The 16,792-nt window shown below is 37.6% G+C and overlaps 1 protein-coding gene across 5 annotated transcripts in view; it reads right to left on the bottom strand.

Annotated features, from left to right (window-relative positions):
- The window catches only part of PDE5A (phosphodiesterase 5A), a 119,787-nt gene that overhangs the window by 19,962 nt on the left and 83,033 nt on the right, over positions 1-16,792 (bottom strand). For all 5 annotated transcript variants that reach the window (XM_086746511.1, XM_086746513.1, XM_086746510.1 and 2 more), the window contains 6 exons: positions 9,938-10,009; positions 8,718-8,807; positions 7,387-7,524; positions 6,529-6,596; positions 5,324-5,432; positions 2,500-2,584 (listed from right to left, as the gene is read on the bottom strand). In XM_086746511.1, coding sequence (XP_086602637.1) covers positions 2,500-2,584; positions 5,324-5,432; positions 6,529-6,596; positions 7,387-7,524; positions 8,718-8,807; positions 9,938-10,009 — 562 coding nt within the window. The remainder of the gene's footprint in view (positions 1-2,499; positions 2,585-5,323; positions 5,433-6,528; positions 6,597-7,386; positions 7,525-8,717; positions 8,808-9,937; positions 10,010-16,792) is intronic.

Genomic DNA, 16,792 nt, shown 5'->3' with positions numbered 1-16,792 from the left:
AAGGAAAAAAAGTCTTTAAGGGAGCAAGTGCGCATCTTCTGTGTTACAGTAGTTACGTTTTACAATGTAAAATGTCCTGTTTCCAAATTATGTTCTGTTTGGGGAACTTCTTTTAGTATCAGAGTCTCCTCTAAAGAGATCAGTAAGTATAACCGCAGCTGTAAACTCTTGTGGCAGAGGTTGTGGTATCCGAATATTACAAACAGGATTCTGAACCTTAATGGAATGAGATGACCTGATACGTAAACGACAGTAAAAATATATAATCCCAGCAAATAAGGCTTCACTAAGAAAAAGATTAACTTTTCCTGGGAAAAAGAAGCTGACTTATAAAACTTCATAGGAAAATCTCACTTTCAGATCTCTGTTTAGTACTGTTTATGACATTATAATTATTTCCATAGCAACTGTGATGTAATGAACACAAGATTAAGACTCACAGTGAATAAGCTAAAAAAGCAAATGAGTTCGTAAAAGACACAGCATTTGGATGCACGTAAACGTCCCTTTAAAAAAATGAGAGAACTGCAGTAAATATACTGCAGTACTTAAGACTCTGTAACCTTTTTCAAACGCTTCCCTAAAGCACTGAGGGGTCGATACATTACAATTAAAGAAACTGAAAAATTCTTTTCTTGGGACGTACTTATAAAACTACAGAAAGATTCTGTAAACCTTTCACCACATACCTGAAAAATACACAAGACAGGAGAATAAAAAAGTTCTTCTCATCTTTCTTGCCAATAAGATTTGCTTGGTTTTGCTGTGGACAGTTTTTCCCACCCCACGCCCATCTACACACTCCACTTCCCAAATTCTGGTTTTGGATATACTAATCTTAAAAATAAAAAAGAAGACTTACAATAATAGTCTTATACAGTATATGTTATGCTAAAGGAACTTCTGGATGTTGTCCCAAAGACATCTTCTGGACCTTGCCCTATTAAAGATCTGAACATTAGGCAGGCTATGAAACCTTAAAGGACTCCAAAGAACTTTTCCCAATGAGAATTACTCAGATTTGAAAAACCCACCTAAATGGGTGGCCTGACTGAAACTTTCAGTTTGAACTTCCACAGAAAATAACAATAGAAAAAAACTACATGACATCAGATCCAACTGTTTTTTTTTAGTAGCTAGCAGCATACTGCAACATCTCTAATTAAAGCTCAAGAGTTCAATCTTCATCTTGGTCTTCTAGGGTCTGCTAAAATATTTAAAACAAAGTAATAAAATAACTCATTAAAGAAGCTGATATCAAAGAAATTTCAGAGAACTTCATCAGGTAAAGATGATGTTTCTCTTTCTGCTTCAGGAGTTAAAAAAGATCTGTCTGCATGGAAAAGGGACCTCAGATACATGCACTGGTTGTGCAGTTTTGCCATAATTCTCAAAGAAAGTTATTTGAAGAGCATTAAAAAAATGCATTCTTGGAACTCAACATTTACTTGCCAAATTTTGTAAAGCTGAGGAAGTTGGATTCATGCTGCTATCTAGGAATCTGTATATTTAATGTTCTGTTTGCATGTGGGACTCACTGATACCAGGAAAGCAGGCTGACACTCATTCTACTCTTCATGGGACAGGGAAGCCCCAGTAAATTCCAAAAGCATCAGGATCTCTTTGTTTACAGTGAATCTGAAACTCACTGAAAGACTTAAAGCTCATTAAAATTATTCCCTGACCAGATCCTCAAAATTATTCAGGTGTATAATCATCTTTGAAGACCCAGACTACGGCCACCTAAGTATTTTTAGGAAACTAGAGATAACTAGGCTTCTCAGTTTCCCTAGGGATCTAGGCTGATGTGGACCTAAGTGACGTCAAATTACTTCTGAAAATGTGACTCCAGGAAGCCAGTGGTAGTACGGCCACCCTTTAAAATACAAGAAAAGCAAAGGAGATGCTGCAGAGACATTTCCAATGGGTAGCTTTAGACACTTAAACTAGTGTCTTAAGATAGGACAGTAATCCACAGATAGAAGCAGGCATCTCCAAAGGGCAAATCGTAGTACAATTACACAGCAGCTGGCCTTCTAACGTATGGATCTCTCTGTAGCTGAGTCTCATCAACGTCTGTGTGGTCCAGCTTGCCTTTCCACATGCCACCGCTGTTCCCTGACAGACAACTCAGGCCCAGAGAGCTTACTTACTGATTTATGTCTTCTCTTCCTTCCACTGCTCTTTAAAAGATCTACACAAGCAAGAGTGGTGACAGACTCTCTGAACAGGAAGCTATGAAAATAATTTTACTTACAGAAAATTTTCAAATACAAAGAAGCTATTAAAATGGTGAAGTATCACAAGAGTGTTGTAGGTACTTGGTAACTTATAGAGTATGCAGTTTACAGTCAAGGTTGCAGTGGACTTATTCATTGAAAACCTTATAATTAAGGATCTTTTCTCCTGGACTGAGATTCCATGTTGCTGAGATTTTACTGTGGAGCACAGAAATATTTCTATTAAATGTATAAAAATATTTTTTGTAAGGATACCTACCTATCACTTTATTCTTTTTCCCATTTTTAATTGGTGTACACAGCAAACTCTTTATGTGTTGACTTACATTTTCTGCATTGTCATTCTGTTAAACAAACAAAAAAATACAGTTACAATTTTAAAGACTAATGTTCAAGTGGCTGAAGTGAAAAAGCTGTAGAGCTGAGGTCTACAACTATTCTTGGCTTACGTACTCCTTAAAAAAACAACCATGTCTTCAAAGATTTTGCACATCTTTGGCTGGACGGTGTAATAAACACTCTATCTGATACAGGCTTTGGTGGATAATAATACAGGCTTTGGCGGATAATAATGTCAACCTTCATTCAGTAGGAGTTTACAGTGACTTGTGTAATTGTGCTAAAAATGTGCTCGTTTTATAATAGGTTATTTCATTAGAAGGTACCACTTCCATGAAAATGACCACTTCGCACCAAGACAAAGCGTTCCACTCAGTGCAACTACCACCAACTAGGGCAGCATTCCGCAATCTTCCGAAGACCTTTTATCATGTCTCGTGCTCCGAGAGAAGGAAACTGAATTTATTTGGGGGGTGAAAGGGTGGAACAAAAAGACAATGCATCTTTTTCAAATGTCTGGTGAGAAAAGGATGTAGTTCTGCTCTGACTGCTCCTGGAATAACACGGCAGTTGCTGAGAACTACATTTGGTCCAATATCTAATTGTTTGTGACACACAAAAAAAATGGGTATGCGCTAATATTTCAGATCAAAAGGTTGTTTGTCTGTTTTACTGTTGTCGCTCTGATCTCTGGTGCTGTGCAAACATTATAGACAGTTTCTTAACATGCAAATGCACAAGAACTATAATGCTTACAAGTGGCAATAGGAAATGCGATTCTTTAAAGAAAACATTAAAGGATTACATCATGCCAGATACTTTACATGACTCCAGGAACTTAAGTACTACTACTTAATAGATGCCCGTTATCAAGACAGTATATGGAATACCTCAAGAGTAGGATTTGCTCTTTTCTGAACTGTGACATACCTGTGAAACCAGCTGTAAAAAAGGATATAGGAATCAGCATCTCTCCCTAGCCCTCTCCAACAAGGGCAGCTAGGAAACACAAAGTCAAGCTTGCATGAAAATTGGTTTATGGCTACCCTGAGAAGAACCTGCTGTTTAATCGTAAAGTTAAGATAACACCACAGTAAACAAAAAAAAAAAGAAAAAAAAAAAAGGCAAAAATAGGCTTAAATGCCTTTAAGGAATCTTGTAGCTACTTGAACTTCGTCTCCACTGCAGGGACTTTTGTTGGTTGAGGGAAGAACACATACACAGGACTGCTGAAGACTAGCGCTTCTGTACTCTTTTTTTAAGTGGCCTGAACCTGAGGCAGGCAACATCACAACTCTTCCACGAGTAAACCAAACTGCTCTACCTCATGTCACCACCCAGGTAGTTGAGGCCACCAAAGCATTTAGAAAACACGAAGATATTTTCATAAGGTGAGTAAGCCTGCTGCTGAATGTCCTCCAAAGAAAGAGGCACGCCAGGGTTTTGAGGGCAGTAGGTACACCTGGGATTTCCCTCATGTCAAGGTTCATCAGATTTCAAAACATTTAGCCTACAGCCCTGCCTTGAGACTGCTCCTACACAGTGGTGGAGATGTAGCCACTGTGTATGGAAGAACATTATCCAAAATTCCTTGTAGCCATACTATTATTTTCTTTCAAACAGTTGTTGGGATGACTCAGAAGGTATTAATTTTATTTAAAAATGTCTTCAAAATAATCTCCTCTTTCTTTATTGCTCTAATACAGTATACCCATCTGATTCTGTTTTTACTTCCACTCCTGCAGTTAAGATGGGCCAAGTGGTGAGCACTCAGTTCCTGTGTTGCTCAATCCTTCATAGAAACCCACTCCAGAACGTCCTGAAAACTTGCACAGAGAAAAAGGGAAGCAACACAGCTCCCCACCACGAACCTGCCCCTTCCTTTCACTTACTGGAGGAATCACACTGAGCACTGTATTTCCTGACATTTTTGTTGTGCATCTCAGAAGAAAGAGTTTGGTAAAAACTGATCATAGTAACTCATCTCCCTCTTATTATCCTCTCCCTAAGGCCCTCTCGCCAACAGGCTTAAATACAGTAAGGGAGCAGACATCTTTCTAATTTCTGCATTGACAGGAAAACACAAAACTACAAGTCTGCTTTTTGTGGATGACAACTTTGAAGGCAACCTGACTGTAATCTGAGCCTTGCCAAATGCCCTTCGCTCCCAGCTCTCCAGTATCTGTGTGTTCAGTAGCACACCACACCACAAGCTCACACTTGAAAGCGTGAAGCAAAAGGTCCCAGAGATAAGTGAAGTTGCTCTTTCTCCAAAACACCAAAGAACTTGCATCTGTAGCATTAATCTTTGCCAGAACAAGAAGGGAAAGGAGAGACTGAAAGGGAAGGAACTTCTGAGAGCCTCTCAACACTCACAGTAAACTACCGAGGATTACCGTAAAAACCTCCAACTGTTCTTCACTTACATGTTTTCCGTAGAACACACTGCAAGCTCTCCACATCACACTGTCTATTCATCAACAAAATTAATGTTAGGATTTTAAAATAATGGCTGTAGGGATAAATCCCTCCCCGGCCACCCGGCTCTCTGTTTGAGTATTGTACCATTTCTTCACCGATAATGAATTTTATCAAGCAAATGTACTTTGTGTTTGCGTAACTCTAACTGTGGCCATTAAATTCATAGAAATAACAAGCGGAAAACAAAAAAGATTTGAAAGGTAAACAGAAAAACATTTTGCATTTCTGAATTTCAAATCTAAGCATTAGATTATTTTACTTACTGTCCAGGGAAATCTTCTGTCTTTGCAGACATCTGGGATGTTTAGAGGCTCCATCGTATTCTTGACATACTGAGCGTACATGTAATTGATTTTGTTTGTATCACAGTCCCTGAAGGATACAACATTATTATTACGTGCTTAGTTTGAAAATGGTTATTTCATCATGCAAAGCAGGTAACTGTAATATCTTTCCTGTATGAGGAAACGATATAACCAATATAATGGAATTGAGTTCAAATCCTGTGTCCTAATCCAGGTGCCATCACAAAACTGCAGAGTGGATTGATTTATACATTCCGCCATTTCTTTAACATTCAACAACGTGAAGAGCAAGTAATAAATTACATTTTGAGTCCTTTAACTAGTAACCATGAAAGGGATAATGAATAGGAAGGGTAAATTCTCTTTACCATTCCCATAGTGTAGAGGAGGAAGTAAACAGGAACTCCCTCTTTCACCCTGTCATCTTACTAGCCTATTGTACCTCTGCACTTTCTGCTTGGACACTGTCTAAAATCATAATGCGGCTCAACAGCTTTTAGGTGCTCAAGTCACACACTTTAGATATAATTTTCTAATATATGGAATTTAATAGAATAAATGTTCACTGCAAAAAAAGATCAAAGGGATACAGAAATTTCCATTTTCTCTGTGCAAACTAATAGTAGTAGCAGTGCATTTTATATACAACTGTGTCTCACTCTCTTGACTTTATTTGCAGCAATTGTTTTTATTGATTTAGTCAGTCATGTTCTTTGAGTCAGCCTCCCTATCTATGAAATAAAAATAATGATTAACTGATTAAAATCATAAATAGGATTAGTATCTAATGTGGATATGTCTACTCTACAACACAATCATCTATGCAGATTTCTTACAGATGAGTTTTAGAGCAACCCACCAACTTAGATTTTTACTTCTCACATTTTGTGCATTTCCATAGCTTAGCCTTGCGATATCTACATACTTAGACTACGTACAAAGTGAAGAGGTCAGGCCTTACTCTCCTATTCTGCTCAGTGTGACCTTTTTAAGGCAACAGAGTTTGTCTATGAACGCTTCAGGGCAAAACCTGCTCTATAAACCCAGCAGTAACACATGATACTCAGTGGAAATAAGGTCTGTTATTATGAAAAAAAAAATTGAAAGCATAGTTTCTTCAACAGTCTCCTAGGACGAACAAAAGTTTGAAGTAATTGTTTTACCTCTTCAGATTTTCGGCTGAATCTTCTAATTCCTCAGATTCCATGTGAAACACACTAGAAAATGAATCCTGGAATACGGAGAGGATATTTTAATATATAGGTATATAAGGTTGCCATAGGTTAGAGTTCATGAAAAGCTTGTTGCAGTTACCAAAAGCTATTCTGTAATAAAGTATAAAATTATTTAATTTCATTTCACATCTAGCAGCAAGCATACAGGATCTTACCACAAAAAATATCTTTTGATACAACTTTAAATATCGTTTATCAGTGTCTTGAATCTCTACTGATCACTGAGAAGAAATTATAGTATTTACAAGCTGTGCCAAATTTATCTGTTAGCACAGAACTTCATTTTAACATTCATCCAATTCTAGACCTGCTTTACTTGGACAGGTGAAGACATCAGAACCTTTTAAACATATTAACTGATCTCGGTGTTGCTTTTCACGCAGCTGAGAAGCCTACATGTAGAGAGAAACTAGATTCTCTCTGTACTAAAGATTCAGACTACAGACTGTAAATGAGGTGCTGGAGTTTATCCAACTTGCAAGGACAGTGTGAATATGTAAATAATATAAAAGTAAATTCCTCTTCTGTATTCCTATGTGCAGGAGTGACTCTTCTAAATACAATGAGAAATAGGACTGTGGCCGATGATCACAAGTGCTGTGTGTTATAGACCAAAGCCTCCCAAATCAACACCTAACGTGAGTAGATGCCATAAAAGAAAAAGCAGAGGCCAACAAGGTGACAGAACACGCTATGAGTTGAGATACTATTGAGTCGGAATGGAGGGAAGCCCGCACAGCTCCCAGGGAATAAGCACTTCTGCCTTTAAACAAAAACCATACTCACAGGACAATCTTCATCCACTATGAAGATGGTACACCTCTGCACTTGCATGAAGGATATTATAGTGGCAGCTATCTTCTTCAGAATTACTTCCAGAGACTGCTGCTCTTCAAAAATCAGGCTGGCAAGATCAAGAAGCACCTGGGGAAAAGGTCTTTTGTGAAATTTTGACTAACTGGAATTTAAGCAATAATTATCATTACTACTGTCTTTGATTCTTCTCCTCTTCCTTGAATCAAGGAAGTCAACAAGTACATCTTTGACCAAAATTAAGTTTTGGCCCTCACACAGACTGCAAGGTAACAGTAAACAATAGCCAGCTTGACACTTTTGATGCAAGAAATAAATAGCACAGTTAGCCGTCTGATGTTTTCAGTCGGAGACACAGAACAGATTTAGGCATTAACAGCTCCTCAAATGAAACCTGACAAAATAGTTTATCCTTAGGAAAGCTAATAGTTTCCTGTGGCTCACGTGTGAATTCTAAACCCAGTGATTCTTAACACTTTTGAACACAATTATTATCTTTTGTAATTCTAACATCCTTATGAACTCATTTGGTGAAAACATCATTTAGATCGTTTGCTGTATTTCAGAGTTGCTGCTGAAGGCCTTAGCTGCTCAGACGTGCTCATACTGTCTGCCTTTCTTCTTCACAAGAAGCATGGAGCCAATGTGAAAAATTATCCAAATTTACACTGACGGTAACTTGGAAATTCAGACCTACCAGAAAATTTTTAAAACAACTGCTGCCTAGTTGTTTCTCCAAAACCTTTTCAAACCGTATATGGCAGACATATTCACCCATAAAGGCCATGGCGTTAATAACCCATCAGTTATAAAGATGGCTGCAAAATACAGTTACATTAAACAGAAGGAAATTCAGTTTTCCATCTAACCATTACTGAAAATACGGTTAGTGACTACTTACAGTTGTAGTAGTCCAAAAGAGCAATCTGTATAACCTCTACCATTCTGCAGGGATAATTCTATCTGAAATTTTGGGACTATGTACACCTCTGGTTGTATAATATATACAGTGAGCCACAGAGTAACTTCAGGCCACACCGAGTATATTCACATGGAATTATTTTTCTGATATGTAGCTTTACTTCTTCCCCTAGACGGTCCACTTCTTGCAGCCCAAACTGGAATGTGCCCAGCTACTTCTCAGTGTGGTTAGTTAGAGTTTTATCAGAGCTACACAGCATTCAATTAGAGCAATTAAAAATAGCCAAGGAATAACTACCATATGAGAGATATCAGGAGCAAGTACGTATTCCTAGCTAACCATCTTAATTTCTCTATTCTTGGGACAAACCTGTTGACCGTACCTGATTACGCCTGTTCTCAAGCAAAGATGTCTCATATAATTGAGCGTTGTGAAGAACAATTCCACAAAATGCCAAATAGGCAGCAAAATCCTGAAGACAAATTAACATCAACACAAATGAATATCTCATGAAGATAATGTCTCACAGCATCTTCATTCTAATCAAAGATAAGCTACTGCAATTCTTCGTTTTCACTTTGAAGTATTAATTGATATTTTAAAGTTATTTTTAGCAACCACACATTCGGGGGTTGGCTTTTCAGTTACCCATAATTTGTTACTTCCTCAAGAATCTCTCTTCTCCCTTTTTTTGAACTAATGATCTTCACCGTTTATCCTGGTAAAAGTAGGATTGATATAATAAGCAGCTCAGAGGAATAAACTCATTTTGCAGCAATGAGTATTTTATCTAGAAAAACTGAGTGCACATAATCAGCCTCTCTTACTTTGGGGAATTCAGTCTCTTGGAAACTGGAAATAAAATTCTGCTAACATAGCAAACCCACAGATTTTTTTTCCCTTTTCAAATGGGATTAATTCTGATATCCTGTAGATATTCAGTATGGATTTTGTTTTAAAGGGGAAGTTTTCAAAGGGAAAGGATGAATTCTGATTTTTTTCACTGCTGAGGGGAAAATCATCTTTCATCTAAGTGCAGCCTGTTTTTTGCTACACCAATCTGAATGTGAAGTCCGGAAATGTTTGGAAATGTTTGGAAAGCAATTGCAGTGTGAGAATTGGGAATCAAGGTGTTTATCTATTGATTATCCCATCTATCGTTCATAATTTATCCAAAGCTTTTTCTCATCCTGCAATTGCTATATTGAGAAGTGATACAGGATTTTAAAAGGAATCACTACACAATTTTTAATATTCAAAATATGCTTGTAGGGGATGCCAGGAGAGTTAGAACCAATTAATAAAAACCGATGTCTATTAAAAGTTAGGAATTTGTTTTACAATGCATTTCAGTAGAGTAAGCCTGTGTTTCAGAGATGTGTGAGAGATACCATGCTGATCCAGAAATTAAACTATTTCATGTCCACATTTCTCATGGCCTTATAGAGAAAGAAATTTGCAGTATTACTAGAAATTTTTACTTTTTCAGAGGTGTTTAATTTTTAATAATTTAAAATTTCTGATCTGCGTGAAAAGTAGTAACATATCCATCCCTCATTCCTCTGCGAAAACAGAAGAGACATAAATGTCCAGCTTTTATACCTTTTCATCTTGTTCAGTGAAAGTGCCACCAATTCCAGATTTCTTATTGATTGCTTGAGCCACACCAACAACCTGTATATTCAAAATGGAGCAATTAGTTAATTTTTAGGAGTCTGTCATTGGATTTTATTTCTAGACACATTTATAGAAGATAATAAATGATCATTACAGGTATTCATTTGGGTGACCTTTGGATAACAGAAGATATTTAAGCCTGTTTTCCCCCAATTTATTCAAATCACAAATAGCTGAGCTTGAACCTGAACTATCCAAAAAAATAAGTGGCATGAGTCCTGGATGCGCTTATGAAGAGGGGTTGTTTTGATCCAAAATCAATTCTCTAAATTGGAACAATCATCTCCCAAAAAGACAACAACAGTTTACGCTTCTGCACTCATAAGCCAGATCCCGCAACAGCTCTCTCTAAAGTTCATCCGCTTTTGTGTGTAAAAAATATCCTTCCTGCTAGCTCTGACAAAATTTCCAAAACATAACCTCCTTACCGGATCTAGAGTTTGGCTGCAGTGATCTTTTTGCAATTTGTGTCTCCCTGAATCTGACCAGATTAATTTTCATCTGTTGAAAATGAGTATACAGAGGTTGTGTTCCTGCAAGACTCAAGTTTGTCACTCAAAGATTTTGAAAGGTAGGCTTTTACTAAGACCACATTAAACCAACACTGAGAAGAGATAATTTGTTGTGCTTCAGCTGTTTGTTAGACTGTCCTTCTTGCCAAGATGTGCTGATATCTTGCCATTTTAAACTATTTTCCCTATGGAGCAACTCAGAAGGTAAGGAAGAATCCTGGTTTACAGGTAAAGCAGCTTAGCAAAGGGTAAGAAGTCATTCACAGATCCTGCAGGACACCTGCGATGGATCTAAGAAGCAAACTCATATGCCCTGATCAACATTGAAGGCTTTTTGTTAAGTAGTTCTTTCTGGTCTCAGCGCACAGCTGAAGTGCTACCTTTCACATGGACCGCATATTAACATCACCAGCCAAGAGGCTTCATAAATTAAGGCTGCCCACATAAGTCAATCAGTGCAAGATAGTAACAAGGAGGGTTTACCTGATCTAGAAAAAAAATACTATGATTTATTAAATAAAGACATCGGTAGACCAGCTCCATTTACTTCCTTTGTTGGTTTCTCTCCTTTTGGATTTAAGTGGAAGAAAATGGAATCCATGTAACGATAAACCAAGCCAGATTAACATTTAGTTTTATTCTTCTAAAGGTCTGTCTCAATTATGTTAAATTTCAGATGATGCTTTTTTTAGTATAGAAATAATCTGTGGTAAAATTTGATTTTAGATTTCTGGGGATAATTCTATGAACTGGGAGATTAAAACATGGTTTTTTTTACAAAATAGAAACCAGTCCTTTTAAGGACAGTCAATTAAAAGTCCAAGCTCCTGGTGCTTTTGTAACTTACTACATAGAGGATAGTTGGCCAATAAACATGATTTCTCGATACAGGATGTTGGTTTAGATTACAAAAAAGCCAGTGAAATGAATGTGGGAGAACAACACAGCTGTTTAAGCATGACATTTTTTTTTACTGACAGTCTTTGTGGAGTTCAGTTCTGCATCCCAGTGAGAGCCTCCCAGGAAACCAATCTGCCCTGCAAACTGCAGAACTCCTCATAAAAAATGAAAGTGGAATTCAACTTTTCTTAGTACTGATTCCAGTTTCTAATATTTCTGACTAATATATCTGAGATATTTCTGAGTTTCACTGTTGATAAGGTGAAAATGAGAGGTTTTCTAACTCAAATATTTTGTCATTCCATTAAAAAAGGTTATTTATTTGTGTTATTATACTACACATTACTAACGCACACTCTTATTCTCTATTAAATCAAATTATTACTATAAGAAATGTTTCTCTCTGATGAATAAACATTTCCTAGAATTTAGGATTTCAAAGCCTTAGCCTTTCCCTAATATAAGTCAGTATGTTTCTACACCTTTTGAGACTTTGCGAATTATTACTAATCTGACTTCAGGCTTAAAAAAAAATTGGAGAAAGTATAGTTTCCTTGATTGATGAAGTAAAAAAAGAGATGTTCTGACTGTCGGTGAGTAATGACAGGTTTCTGTAATTGATATGAAAAGTGGGAGCTGTAAGGTGGTGAACCCCATGCTGTTTAGCAGGATGGATGAGAAAGGTACCAAAGTAGACAGCCTTCCGAGGAAGGTGCCAAGTGGAGGGTGGGGACAATTATGTCTGAGCCATCACTTAGGCTGTACCCAGAAATTAAGCCCACAGTGTATGGTATCAAGCTAAACAGCCCCTAGCAGCACCTGGGATGGATTTAGGTTAATTCAGAGCTGAAAGAGAGGAGTAGTGCCAGAGCAAGAGGCAGGAGAGGGAGACTGGAAACTGTGAGGAGCTGGAAGGCACTCACTAAAACCCTGTGCTTTCTTCAGTTAGACCGCTCATCTCTTTAAATGGCTGGATCTCATCTTCTGCTAAACTCAATAAAGATCCAAGTAGTGTAAGACCAGTGTTAACAAAGGGGGTTTTTTTATCTTGCTTTTTGGGGATAAACAATATCAGAAGAAAACTGTGTGGTGTGCATGTTTAAGAAGTTGTACTTATCTGTTAATCATTAAATTCATAATTGCTAAGCTGATGGAAGGCATGCAGTTTTATTTTTGCAATGGAAAAGAAGACAATATACTATCTCTCAGCCTAGCCTTCCCAAAATACTGATGTTACAAATAAGGTCATTGTTCTGCAGCCTGAATCATTGCCAACTGTGGGTTCAGAAATGTCTGTCTGAAATAAAGCTTAACTGTCCGCTCCATTCCATACAACCCAGTTTTTCCCACAGTCAACCTCTCCTTTACTTCAGGGAGGAATACTTCTTATCCAGTGAACTTTCTTCCTGTAATAACAATGTACAATTAGCCTTATATACTTCCATAGCAGACTTTGATTAGTAAGCAAATCCTTTAACCAGTCAATATGCTTTTATGTTAACCTACATGTGCAGAGATTAATGGTTAGGCCTTTTCTCACACCACTGTCTTCTGTGGGTATTTATTTAATTTCTTTTTTTTTTTTCAGTTTTGATCCAGCATGAGCTAAGACAACTTTAATGAGGTCAGAGGCTTTCTAAGGCATCCAAAAGGTGAGTACTTTCATCTTGTGCAAACACATCCCCTCCATGAAAGGAAAGTCTGCGGTGCCTAAAAAAAGCTATAAGAAAACAGTAAAAGGACCATACTAATATAGCAAAAAGACTAGTTAGCCTCCCATTATTAGCACTGCAGATTTCTGACACATTAACAAAGGCATGTGTTCCAAGAGAAAAGGTCATTTTTAGATCTTTGTTAAGGTCTTTCAATAAAAGGTTTTAAGTGAAGAGTGAGAGAGTAATGAGGAGAATAAACCTGCTAAAAATTCATGGCTGTCTTGATGATGATAAAAATTTTGTGCAGATGCAAACCTTCTTTTGTTGCTGTTGTTGTTTCAGTGGCATTCTAAGATTTAAAGACAACTTTGTAATATGTGCCATTTTCTCACAGAAAATAAAGAGTTTTTAAAATTAAACAGGTCCAAATTCTGGCCTCATTTGTATCAGTACAAATTCCAGTGAACTTCACTAAATTCTGGAGAACGTGGTGTAGAGACAGTAATGAGAAAAACCTCAGATGGATGTTATTTAGCCATTGGAGTCTTGCCTGCAACCAGGTAATTAGGAGAAGATGTAGGAAACTCAAGAGGATTTGTTCCTGTTAGTAAAGTAATTATGTAATTAGGGCAAAAGTAAATCATGTGGTGGCATTTTAGGCCATGGAGAACATACACCTGCATTTTACAGAATAATAAGCACAGTATGAAACCCAAATCCTCATTTTTAAAACTTACTATAAACAAAACTGAAATAACAATAGGCCTGACCTAGGAGTTATGTTGGCAGCAGCAGAAAAGGTGAATCAAACGTGACTTACTGCTCTGAGCTTAGCTATCCAGAAAACTTAAGATAACAGGTACATTAAAAGTGAAATCTTTGTGGCGATAAACAAGACATATCTGAGATAAAGCTAATTCTCTGTAAAGCTTGGAGAATATCGTAAAAAAAAAAAAAGACAGTCCACTCAACCACTTGCTCATGAAAGCACCTTTCCAGTCTAACAAAAAGCTGTTTTTTGAGTTACTTAGGCACAGGGTTTTCTGTGTCTTTAACTCTCTAACAGGCAGGCACCAAGTGAACGTTTTTGAAAGTCGAGTCCTGTAGCAATAAAGCAAAGATTTGCATGTTTGATTTCTTGTCATTCTCCTACTATGCCTACAGAATTATCCTGGATATTTCCTGGTCACCTAAGACAAAACTAGCAGGAAAGAAAGGGGTTAAAAACAGCTATGAAAGGGGATGACCATTAGAAAAGCTTAAGGTAGTACTCCGGAGTGAAGAAAACCAAGACTAAGGGAGAGGAAAGACTGAAGTAATTTGTATGTGCTCATACTTTGATACCTAATCCCTAAAGGGAGCTGTTGAGTGCTACGCTCTTTTTCATGAGCTTTACCCTCAGGCTGACTAGGGAGGTGGGATTACAGAACAAAGCATAGCTGTAGGAGTCAGGAAGTTCCTAACAAAAGCCTTCATCCAGGTTTGCTTATTGAAAGTGCGTAAGGGGTGGGCAGAAGGGAACAAGCTGTAGGTAAAGGACTTTAGCGGTCCAGCTTTATCAGAAACCAAGTACTTTGTTATTTTCCATTCAGATCATATAAGACAGACATACACCACGAAGACAAAAAGCACTTTTGATGATAGAACTGTTCTCTTACTTTCAGTCCTAAAAAGGAGGGAAAAACCTCCAATAATTACTGAGTCAAAATCCACTCCTGTTTTGCCACATCTGAACCCACCTTTCCTAATTGCATTCTTGCTCATAACACAGGTAATCTTCCAGTGCTGCTACTTCTTCTGTAACCTTTCTTCTCAATCTGTACCAGTTATCCCATTTAATAAAGCCTGATCCACATTACAAGGAGATATTTCTTCTAATTATCAGAGAGCTTTTTTTTTTTTTTTTTTTTTTTACTATTTTCTTGCAATAGCTGACTCCTGCCTCTGAAAGTAGCAGGCTACCTGGAGTATTTCCCAGCAGATGAGGCCTGATGACTTCAGTGCTGATGACTGTGCTCTGAATTTCACCTGGATTGTTTCCTGCTGCAATTTCTTCTGCAGTAAGAATACAGGCCTAACCCTGAGAAAGCTGTTTCACCTCTACAGGCAGCTAGTGCCCCTTCTAGTTGGTTCTTACTTCAGCTGACTTAAAAATATAGTTAATATAATTTTGCTTTCTTGGAGGATATATTTTTACATTTACTTTAATGGCAGCTGAAGAAAAATGACATTAAGCCAAAGAATGGTAACAAGGAGAGGGAAATTCAACTTTTATCTCATTTTAAAGATGGGAGTGTATCCACTTGAGAAGACAGACTAAGTGGTTTTAACCTTACTTTGCTCTCCTAGTCCTGCAGAGGTTTGATTGAGGCTTATAGAATAATCCTGCAGGGACAGAACTGTATTTACAGACTTTCCTTTTTAACCAAAAAAACTTTCACATCCTCTTCTATCATTCATGCCAGCAGTAGCCTGCACAATTTCCAGCAGTCTAGCTACTGTAACACATGTCTCTGCATAAGCTGAAAATCCACCCAAGAAGCAAATTACTGATCTCCATAAGCCTGCAGCAAGACTGCTACGGGAACTTGAGTTAGTTTGTTTAAAGTTAGCTTGGCTAGATCTACAGTATCTGCAGTGACTGTGATGTAGTTTACCTGTTCACTGTGGAAGAAAATAACTTTGCTGGCTAACAGTAACATGCCTGGTCACGTTCTACACAATAGAAGTCAACAGGATATTTTCAAAGGCTGTTATAGAGTAGCACCCGTGATTTATTGGGAAGAGCTTCCCAGTGACAGGAGACAGGGTAAAGTAAACAACAAACTACACAATTGGAGTGAGCATTGCTAAAATAAAACATTTCCCAAGCCAGTATGTAGGAAGTTCAATCTTACATACTTGGAGCCTGGGAGATAGGTCTCAGTTAATTCAGCTAAAAGTTCTCATATGAGATAATCCTACAGATTAGTAGAAATTAAACTGGAATAGAATTTTATGGAAATGATTTTGCACAGCTGAAAGAAAAAAAAAAAAGCAGAAATACCAGAAAATTTTGTCATTCCTGTAGACATTCTACAGCAGCTATGACAACTCCACATATCAGAGACTATCCATTCTACAGATATTCCAAACCAGTTAGGGAGTTGTCCTGAGTCTTGTATCAGTTCTGAATAACTCAGCGAGTTGGTTTAAGCAAAGGACTTCCATTCCCTATTCAGTTCTGTCAAATTTTGTCAAAATGACTGTTTGCAAATGTCTACAAAACCAGATGGAGAAATCTGAGGGGATAATTATTTGCAACAACCTCTGTAGTCCTTTTGCTGGGTCTCTGAATCCAAGACCAAACAAAATCAGAAGAAAGTGCCACTGCCTTTACTGACTTTATTACGGGAGCTCTAGAAAGCAAATCAGTACCATTTGAAGCTTCTGAGAAATTCAAAGTTTAAAGACACACCAGGAATGAAAAGCTGCTTTTTGAGATACACAATGTTGAATGGCCACAACCTTAGGTCTTCTGCCAGTAGCGGTAAAGCCCCGATTTCTGTACAAGCACTGTAGCACTGAAATGGATAGCATTAACAGCTACAGCTAAAGCCTGTGGCCAGCAGCACCAGTTTCCTCTTGCAAAAGAAATAACCATGGTAACTCTGTGGTACAAGCTGACTAATACTAGCTAACTCTTCACTGATGGCTTTCGCACTACTGAGGAT

Source organism: Chlamydotis macqueenii, chromosome 4, assembly GCF_036417535.1.
Source record: "Chlamydotis macqueenii isolate bChlMac1 chromosome 4, bChlMac1.mat, whole genome shotgun sequence".
Classification (NCBI taxonomy): domain Eukaryota; kingdom Metazoa; phylum Chordata; class Aves; order Otidiformes; family Otididae; genus Chlamydotis; species Chlamydotis macqueenii.
This window is presented reverse-complemented; position numbering and strand designations above follow the sequence as displayed.